The 10764-nt window shown below is 37.6% G+C and overlaps 1 protein-coding gene across 2 annotated transcripts in view; it reads right to left on the bottom strand.

The window, feature by feature from the left end:
• The window catches only part of LOC133518828 (RNA-binding protein 24-B-like), a 47282-nt gene extending 36835 nt beyond the window's left edge, over positions 1 to 10447 (bottom strand). For both annotated transcript variants that reach the window (XM_061852561.1, XM_061852560.1), the window contains exon 1: positions 9908 to 10447. In XM_061852561.1, coding sequence (XP_061708545.1) covers positions 9908 to 10432 — 525 coding nt within the window. In that variant the 5' untranslated portion in view covers positions 10433 to 10447. The remainder of the gene's footprint in view (positions 1 to 9907) is intronic.
• Between the last annotated feature and the right edge of the window lie 317 nt (positions 10448 to 10764).

Genomic DNA, 10764 nt, shown 5'->3' on the forward strand with positions numbered 1-10764 from the left:
GTAGCCATATAATTTCAAAAATAATTAATTATTCGATGTTTGTAACAAACTTTGATGCCAACATTAAATTATTTCTGATTAAGTACGTTTCAAATTCCACCCTGTATAATGAAATGTGTTCGTCAAAGCGTGCAAATTAAAGTTCGATACGCGGCGATAAAAGTTACAGGCAGCTATCGTAACCCAAGGAATAATAATTGTAGCTTGTAGAATTATGACTGTAATCGACAGAATTATAATTGAAAACTTGGCCTCGAATGGCGTCGATTCGACATGCGTCAGAAGCATAGGTATGACAGAGGTCTAAATATTTTATACATAACAGTCAGTAAATTTAGGCGATGGGCCCAAAATGGAGTTCTATGAAAATATGATGTTTATTCTGTCACTCTTTCACTTTATTCTGTTCAAGTCGGTGCAAACTTAACTTAGACGGACTCTACATTTTCCTACCAACCATAGATTTCAGGACGATAAAAAACTAATTTGCCTCTAGTCTACTTTAACTACAAAATGTGACAGTTCGCGACGTTCTGCAAAATATGTCACGATATATGAGCTATCACAATAAAACAATTGAATTTCGAATTGTTTCTCTATGACATTCCATACGAATATCTGGGAGACCGAGCTTTACTCGGAAAACAGATATAAACTCAAAAATGCGCGTTTTCCAAAACATAACACCTAGCTAGATCGATTTATCGCCCCCAAAAACCCCCATATAGCGAATGTCATCGGAATCGTCAGAGCCGTTTCCGACATCCCGAAATATATATACATATATACACAAGAATAGCTCGTTTAAAGGTATAAAATAAAGATACGATATGATACGGTAATACCTTCTGGTAAAAAATTAAACCACTCTCATAAAATAATGAACATAATTCTATTGCTACTGAAAGCAACGGTTTGCCCACACGCATATGTAAGCGACGCGGTATTATTTGCTTTTAGTATTCCTTTGTTACCTAAAAAAAGGTCAGGTCGCCCTTTCTTTTAGGTTGTTCAACCTTAGCGAAACAAGACTAACAAGGAATTGAAGTGAGAGAAGGTAGTACCTAGTCATGTCATGGCTACACAATCCTAATGGGTAAAATGAAACTACTAAAATTATGTTAAGTTCTAAAATTATGCAAAATATCGTACCTATTTGTTTCCCGTTATTGACCTATTTCATTATCGTTAATACACGATGATTCGTCTATTATTTATGGTGAAAAAAAATTGCTAGCGCTTGGGTCTATCACCTATTTTACTTATCTGACAAAATTAGCATAGTTCCACAGAAGGCAGGCATACGCGATAAGTTATAACATAACACCTTGCCTAACCAACGAGCTGGAATGGTACACCAACCGTATATTAAGCGCTCGCCTTAGCAAATCCAGTAAAATGTGATCTCCGATAACGAATCGTTGTATATGATCTCGAAGTCACACTTACACTGGATTGACTCACATTGGAACAACGTAACCAATGGAATTATCAGTCCTGGAATGACCCACATTCGCCGACGTTTTAATGGCTAAAACCACGTTACCCAGAAAAAAACGTCCAGTTTGTGTCGTAAATGGTGGTTTGAAATTAGTTCAGATAAACAAGTGAACTAATTGTCGCGTTGGCAGATCAAAAGTAAACAATAGAAGATGCTCACGAGATGATTATTATAGTTGTAATCGTGCCAAAACATACTTGGTCAGGTCAATAAGTACCTTTGAGTCATTATTATTTGAAGAAGATAAATCGCTTAAATTATGAGCCTGTACTGTAGACAAAGAATCGGTGATAGTTTTAGACCAAATTATAATCTTTGACCTACTTCATATGATGTAATCCAACTCTATCTAAGCTTTAATATCATTAAAAACTAAAGTAAGACCCTTGGTAAGTACCTAAGTATGTTATTTATCAACAACATTACTTAATAGATTATACCTACACATAGGAATATTAATCGATTTCCTAATTTCCCAATGAATCGGTTAATTCTAAAATAACTAAAGCTGATATCGACTTGAGCAGTTGTCAATTATCATTGATAACATCATTAATTGCCTTTGTGGTATAATTGTAAAACAAATTTGCACCGCAGCAACATATAATTGTCTGCAAATAAAGGCGGGAAAGGGCGTCTAAAGAATGTGAATTTAGAATTTATAAAAAATGTGTTTGATTTCCTTCTAGATTAAGTAACTGCTTACGAGTACAAACGTAGTTTAAAACTCTCAAAACAATTACCCCCTAAACGGTATTCATCTTCCATGGAAGTTTTATACAAAGTTGTTGCTGATCAAAACGTGTGAACACTGGCACATTATCGATCTACAGATTCTAGAACATTGACGACAATAATTTACCAATTTGCTCAATGTATTTACTTATTTACTTAGCAGAAGAAATGCTAAAAGAAATAAGCAAACGCATTGTTATGGATGGGAGTCGAGAGGCGTGCCCAAATCCAAGCCGCCCAATCGCTGTGAACATTACTTTGTAGCTCTCGCCACGCCTCGCTGATTCTACCTCTGTTTAGGTATTTTGGACCAAGAGCTCTTTGTTTATATTTTCCCCGGGTATAATTAATCTATTTTTTTATAAATTCCCGGCTTTTATCTTAACTAATCGACTTCATTTGTCGTCATCGTGCTACTTAAAAATGGATTTCAATTTTTGCTGCCAAATCATGTGCATGTAGAGTCATAATAAAATGTCAAGTCATGATAAAATGTGATGCTAAAACTGGATTGAATAATTTTATAACATAACATTCCTCTTTTTGTGATACCGGGGGCCAATTTGACTCGAGAAAGTGACAGAAAATGATGTGCTTACTGGTAACTATCATATCAACCATACAGCCACATGCCTATTTCAGCTATTTACATTTCCCAATTTAACAATCGCCTGGTCTGTTGTCTTGCAAATTTTGCCACTTATAGTTTCAAGGAACTCAATATAGTAACTTGTCAATTTTATAGATTACGTTAGTGACCTGGGGCTAACTCGACGTAGTAACATTTTCATGGCCTGATTAATTAAACTCTTAGAGTTTAATTCCAACCTTCACTTATTGATAACAGAATCCTTTTAGCATATAATATGTACTAATAAATATTACCTAGTCGGATAAGATAAGTTCTCTTTGTATAATGTACTTCCCTGATTAACTGGTCGGTTTCTTCTAGTACTGGCACTCTACTACTCTACATATTGTAAACTGATTAGAACAAGGCAAATAAAATTAAACCAAAACGTTATTGATATTTTTATAATAAAACCAGTTGTAAAAATACTAAAAAAGATAACAACGAATAAAGGATGAGTCAAGCTAGAACGGTCCGGGTCCAGGACGATGCGTCCGATATTTCAGTTTTCTATAGAAAGCATATTGTAGACAACGAAGAGTCGGATGGCTCAGCCTGGACACGGGCCATTTTAGCGCGAGTCATCCTTAGTTCAATCACGTAGAAAGTTAACTAAGTTCCTATTCTTTCTACCAGATCACGAAGGATGCCATAGTAGTGAGTCGTAGTCACCCGTAGCCGACTGCCGATGCAACTTATGTAATGGCTTCTGTTATTTAAACCAATTTCACGTCGATAATACGATTACATACAACTTTAGTGAATAGCGGATTCCAAGTACGTTTTTAGGGTTCCGTACCAAAAAGGAACCCTTATGGTGCGACTCTGTCCGTCCGTCCGTCCGTCTGTCTGTCTGTCTGTCTGTCTGTCTGTCACATCGCTAAATATCTCGAGAACCATTTAAGCCATCGATTTGAAATTTGGAATAGTTATCCCATCAAAAACAATACTTGTCAAAAAAACCAAGTCTCGCAACTCAGTTGTTCTGCGGTAAAAAGTTGTGAGATCCATGTAATACCAAGTCGGTTATTAATTTATTCAGTCTCTACTTAAGCGACTTTCTGTCTTAATACGTCCAGTCTCTAAGACCACGATCGTGGTCCATAACAATTGAAAATCAATTGTGTCTGGAATCTCCGTACTCGAAGCATTAAGTTGTTACGTAATAATTAACAGCATCTTATAGTGACGCATATCAATATTAAAATTCTTTAATGTTTTATATAAATATATTGAGACTTGGCCATCGCACTAAATAATTGAATTTACATGTGTTTTCAGGCGATTGAATTTACACGTGTTTTCAGGCGAATAATAATAACTGCCGTAAAACATAAATAAAACATCGTTACGAATAAAGCCAATATTGAAAAATTTAACTGAAGACTTGGCTGTATGGGCTTAATTTTCTTTGCGGTCTTTTCTAGATTTTTTAGTTTTTCCTTGATTCATACACCAAACACTACTTATAATCCAAATTTGAAGCTTCTAGGTCTGCTAGAAGTGCCTTAGAATTTTGATGATCGGTGAGTCAGTGAGTGACAAAATTAAGAAATTTGACCCGTTATAATTCTTAAAATACTGGTTCAAATTGAATGAAATTTGAAATATACCGTGTCTTTACAATGCCTGCATGGTTACTGAAAATTTCAGTCTTCTAGTTTTATCCACAACGAAGTTACAGGGGGTCGAAAATGGTCTGAATTGCTTCGAGAAAAGGATGGTACGGCCGTGATGCTTTTTTGCTCGACTTGGTGGGGGCACTGCCGTGCCCCCAGATGAACAACGCTAACCCAGACACATTGAAAGTATTTTTTTTTTATTAATTATGGAAAATACCCAATATGAAGAGGGGGCAAAATTTCAACGTATCATTTGAAAGACCTCAAATTGTACATTCCAAAACATTTTTTTCTTTTTTTCATAGAGAAAAAAAAATATTTATGAAGGAAAATGTAAAAAAATACCGTTCTCCCCCCCCTTATCTCCGAAGTTTACCGACGAAAAAGTATGATTTTTTTTACGTAATATTAACATTACTATAATTTTTACAGGAAAAATATAATCAGACCTCTATCTTGGTAACTTTTTTTTAATTAGCAAAAAACCTTTCCGAATTTAGTACGCAATTGAACTAACTTTACTTGTGTTTATTACACCTAAAATTTCTATGAGATTACATTAAATACACCTTTTTTCAAATAAAAGATCAATTTCTGAAATCGGTTTACATGATAGACTTGATAGAGAATTATCCTTGAAAAACCAACTTACGTGCATTGCATAGCGCAAATTAGTTAGACAATTTGCCGATAGATGGCGCTGTACACAAGTATACTTAGTAAAGGTACTTCTGTTCAAAAGTCTTTCGGCTTTATAGTTACACGAGATAATTCAAAGTGTGTACGGAACCCTCGGTGCGCGAGTAAAACGAACTCGCACTTGACCGGTTTTTTTATTTATGTTTTACGATATACAATTAAAATTTGGTTTTAAATTATTATTATTATTATTATTATTATTTATTATAGACAACATAATGGTCCACATAGTTGTTAGTTTTGAACTTAATCTACATGTTAGTTTACTAACGCTAATAATAAATTAATAAAAGTGATTTAGTCCTCTGGCTCATTTTGCACATAAGAGGACAATCAAACTTATTGGCTATCATGCTTAAAATGCTGTTGCCACTCCCGCGCACCCTGTCAAGCAGTGAGGCAGTTTTCTTGCGCCAGACGGCATCGAAGCCATCTGTGCGCGCCTCCGCAAACATGGAAGACGCGCTGCAGAACCGCGGGAGTCTCAACAGCATCCTAAACGCATTATTGTATTGGATGCGCAGGGCATCGTAAGCACGTTGAGTATATCTAACCCACAGACTTGACGTGTACAGCGATGTACAGTAAGCCTTGAAAAGTGTAGTTTTAACTTCAACTGTACATCGAGCAAATCTGCGGGCTAGCATGTTCGCTCGAACTGACAATGCCCTGCGCTCCCTCTCCATATCTACATCGTCCTTCAGGTCGTCAGTCAACAAATGCCCCAAGTACCTAAACTGTGTCACTCTTTCTAAGGGTACACCATTAAGTGTCACTGGTGGAAAAAAGAAAGGACATTTATTTCCCGCCCTGAACACCATGTAGCTGGTTTTATTCACATTGTAAGACAAACCATGCGATGTCGCGTACTTCTCACAGACACCAATAAGCTGACGCAATGCACTGACTGACGGAGCCAGCAGCACCATGTCATCTGCGTAACTCAAGTTATTGACACAGACTCCGTCAACAAAGCAGCCGACATGAGTGCTACTGAGCTCCTCAATCAGTGCATTCATGTACAAACTGAAGAGCAAGGGCGAGCTTAACCCTCCCTGCCTTACGCCGCACTCCAGCCGACATGGCGTCGAAAGCTCGTTTGCCCACTTCACTCGATTTTCCTGATTCAAGTACCAGTACTTAAACAGCGAGATCAACTCTGGTGGCAGCCCCACACCTTCCAGTTTACGCCAAAGTATGTCATACGAAATTGTATCAAAAGCCTTCGAGACATCCATAAAGCAAGCATAAATTGGCGTATCCCGGTCAGTGTAATACCTGACAGTGTGCTTTAAACTAAGAATAGCAGCTTCTGTAGACAGGCCAGGTACAAAGCCGAACTGCGCATCGTGGAGCTTAATGTGTTTTTTTAAATGCGAGTTGAGCACACTGTCAAGTACTTTTGCTACTATCGTGGCCAAGGAGATAGGTCTATAATTAGCTTTCTCCGACGCATCTCCCGTCTTGCACTTGATAATAGATAAAATGGATTTAAATGGATGGATTTGTTTGGATGGTTTAAATGGATTTATTATACAATTTCCATTCTAATGGTTAATTCCCCATTTCCGAAATAACGATACTTTAACCTAAATTGTTAATTAAAAGATCCCTCAAGAAATACCATAAAAATATGTATCTAGTCATGTTTTTTTTAATATTCATATATTTTACTTTTCTCGTATTCTAAATGATAAGTAGAGTGTTTAACTCGGATGAAAGGTTCCATTTCAGTATCAAACTATGTATTGGCGCTCTCACTGCGTTCGAGCGCCCAACCATAGATTGGTATGTATTTACCTCGACTAATATGTGTGCCTTTAATCCCTTGGTTAACAATTTACTATTTACAATCAGTTCAGTATAATTAGTATATACACCGTGTTTTTATTGAATTCCGCTAACTCCTAAACTAAATGGCATAGTTAAATAAAAAAAAAATATATGTATATACCTATATTTTTTATTATTAAAAAAAGTAATTAAATATAGCGTATAGCGTTGCAGTAACACAGGCATTACATTTAATTCAACCAAACAATTGAAAACTGTGACATATGAATGTCATTTCGAACATCGATTGTCCGAAATCGTACTTAACTTTAGTTGCAAATGAATAAACTCGTACCAAACACTAATCAATATGTACACAGGCCCTAAGGCAAGTGTACACGCTCGAAAGGGCCTTATAAGAAAAATATAAATTGATGATATCCGAAATGGAGTTAATTATAATACCGGTGTCTTTGAGAAAATTACTTAATTTACACTCAGGAATGCACCCTTGCAATTAACGGAAATCAAAAAAGACACGGTGTATATATAGCTTAAAAATAATATACATTAGGAGAGTCCGACCAAGCTAACTCTGCATCATTAATGACAAATTTATATGAAAAAAAATATGACGTTTATCTGTAATGACAGTCCCTCGCTTACCTTAAGACGGGTTACATCTATTTGTCATATGTTAATGTCAAGATGGGTTAGCTTAGTTGGTAGGATCCTCTTAACTGATTTTGAATAGGCTTAAAGATTAAATTTGCTGTAATTTAACTAAAATATAATGAAGGTAAATAGGTGAATGGCATTTTTTGAGGAACTGCTAATTAATACCTACCTAATTGTTTACTTGGTTTGCTTTAGAGAGAAACTAACGATGTCTCGAAATTAAATTCTAAACTTTGTACTCTGTTAACTAATTATCGTTTTGTTTTGCTAACAGGAGACCCTTTCTATTGAAATTCTATAAAGGGATCACGATAAGAAAGGTCCTACCCTTAAGACGTGTTTAAGAACGTCTCAGACATCGCGATAGAGATACCTTAATTTGAGAATCTTGATAAACCGTGGTACTTATTAAAAAATCCAGGTAAGTTAAAATTAATTAGATTCCAAACTCAGATAAAGCTTGCTAGTTGTTGAAATTGATATCTACCTGAGTTGTATATCTTTTACCTTAACCTTAGAATATATTGTCGATGAAAAAACCTCTTAAGAATGATTTCTAGAGAACCAGCTCTAATCTAGCTTTAAATTGGTATAGGAGGCACATCTGTGCATTTCCCACTCCCTCTCGACGGCGCAGCCACCCGCACGGTATCGGATGTCTTTTGTTTCCCGGGGCCACTCCAGCACGCCCGCCGATGCGAGCATTCCGGAGGCAAAACCCACCACAGATATAGACCTCGACTTAAAGGAAAATAGCACGTATTTTAAAGGCATTAGTGCCATTAAGAGGCTCTTAAGCTCAGCTTTCGACTGTACTTTGAAAGGCATTTAATTGGAAGCTTATGAGTGCAAAGAAAATGAAAATGTTTTTCATTATGTACCATGATTTTTAGGTTTAATTAGTTTTCTTAATATGATACGAATTAATTCGTCTACCTACATATATAAAGAAGCTTTGAGATGCTAAGAATTCTATTAAGGTTAGATTAACGTTTGCTAAGAAGAATTCTATTAAGGTTAGATTAACGTTACACTTCAGTAACTGAAGGTTGCAGTGTTAATGTAGAGCCGAATTTTCCTTATTAAAACTTCTATTTCCTTCAAATACCTGTCTTTACATGTGTACCTTTCCTTTTTATAACAATTTCAACGTTATTGCGCAGTTACCTATCTATGACTACGAAGTTACCTACCTATAGGTAAACGTGAGTGATTTCGTTCGTCGTAGGAACTTTTTATAATACATAGTTTAGCTGAAAATCCCACAATTTATTGTCGTAAGTTCGGCTTCGGGTCGCAATGTGACAGGCGCGTTGCATTGCGATTATTACAGCCATTCTATGTCACAGGGGTGCAACGGACATCCCTCGCCCGGGCACCCTATCCTGCGGTACCCTGCCCGAGAATTGAAAATGGGGTTGTGATTCATTTCTCATGGCCGCCGCTTGCAAAGCTACCAAATTTATTATATTCACGCAGTTTTTAACAAATGGGATAATTCACTTGCATCCATCTGTTCCTTTTTCCAGTAAAAAACGAACGTCATCGCCATTCAGATTTTGCTTTAGTCGTGAAATCATAAAACGTGAGTGTGTATATAATTTCGCGGTATATGAGGTTAAAAGCATGCTATGCCTGTGTTTATGTAAAATAAGTTGGAAACTAAGTTCCTCTTGTCACTGAAACGTATTACAACGACAAAAACTCCTTCGCACCTCGAATCTATGTAGACACAATAAGGAACAAAGTTTCTTTAGCTGACAAGTATTTATATTACTATTTTCTTTTCATCCAAGCAAGCTCCGTGGCCTTTGAAAAGCAATTCCGAAAATATTTGGCAAACGACGTTGAAGTGTCAAATTCAGGAGTGTTCTTGCCATGGCTCGAGTCGACACAAACCACCTGCGCGGGAGGGCACGACTTCCGTGTTTGATGTAATTTTGCGATACAGCTTGTATGTAGGTATAGGAATACATTATACACACATAGCTGCCGGTGGCTTAGGTAGGTATGTTAGTAGCATTGAGGTGCGATAACGCTACTAACCGTGCGATATGCGCGCTGTTTCGCTCCACAATCACAATACGAAACCATTTCTAAATTCAAACTTAACAGCTTTTCTTCTTGCTGAAAGACTACTTTGATTGATACATACTTGATGCAATAACAAAATTGTAAGTCTTTACATAATATCCTTGACATATTTTTCAGTGTATTGACTAGGCCTGAAGGCTGACAGAGGTTGGCAAATTAAATAAAGGCACTCACAAATCCATATCCTCGACTTTTACTGGTTTGCCGGTCCGTGATAACAACTGCCTCCTCGATGTCTCCATAAACCGCAAAATGCTCCCTCAAGCTCTTGTCTGTGGTGTGGTAGGGCAGCCCCCCAACGAAGAGTTTCGTCCAGGTGGTGTCCTTCTGTCCAGGGAGCGCGCTCAACGCCAGCAGCCCCTCCGGCTCGGCAGGCAGCGCGCCCGCCATGAGCATTCCTTGAACTGCCTCCGTCGCGACGGCCACGGTCACTGGGTGCACTAACACTGCGCGAAGCGCTGGGACTCGGTTACCTGTGGCGGTGGTAAACTTGTAACTTGTAAACACGGAGGGCCCGGGCGGCGAGCGTTCGTGGTGGAGGTCGAGCGCGGACTGGTAGACGCACGTGGCGCTCGGCACTAATTTTAGCCCCCGCGGCTCCCCTCCCGCCACCAGATGCGCCGGCACCGCGCCACATGCGTGGCGTGCCCTACTGCCTGCTACCCTCCACGTAACGCTAATGATATGCCTCGTTATCATTTTGGATTTTTTTAACAATGCGCCAAAAGAAATACTTAATTTAAACCTAGATTATAACCTCTATATATTTTCCTTCGAAGGTATTCTTATACTACAGTCAGAGTCAAAGGAACAACTTCTATGGCATAGTCAAACTAAGTATTTACCTTCCTACCTATTTTAAATTCCCAATAGTAGTTCCTGATGAGTTTAATTACTACTTATGACAGTTTTCACATTTACAAGGAAGACACAAAGGGCAGGAAGAGAAATTTCGCTCTACAACTGCTCTACATTATTCACATATTATAATGATGAGTTATTACCTAGTTACGTTTAAAGATGACTGGGGG

Source organism: Cydia pomonella, chromosome 6, assembly GCF_033807575.1.
Source record: "Cydia pomonella isolate Wapato2018A chromosome 6, ilCydPomo1, whole genome shotgun sequence".
Lineage (NCBI taxonomy): Eukaryota > Metazoa > Arthropoda > Insecta > Lepidoptera > Tortricidae > Cydia > Cydia pomonella.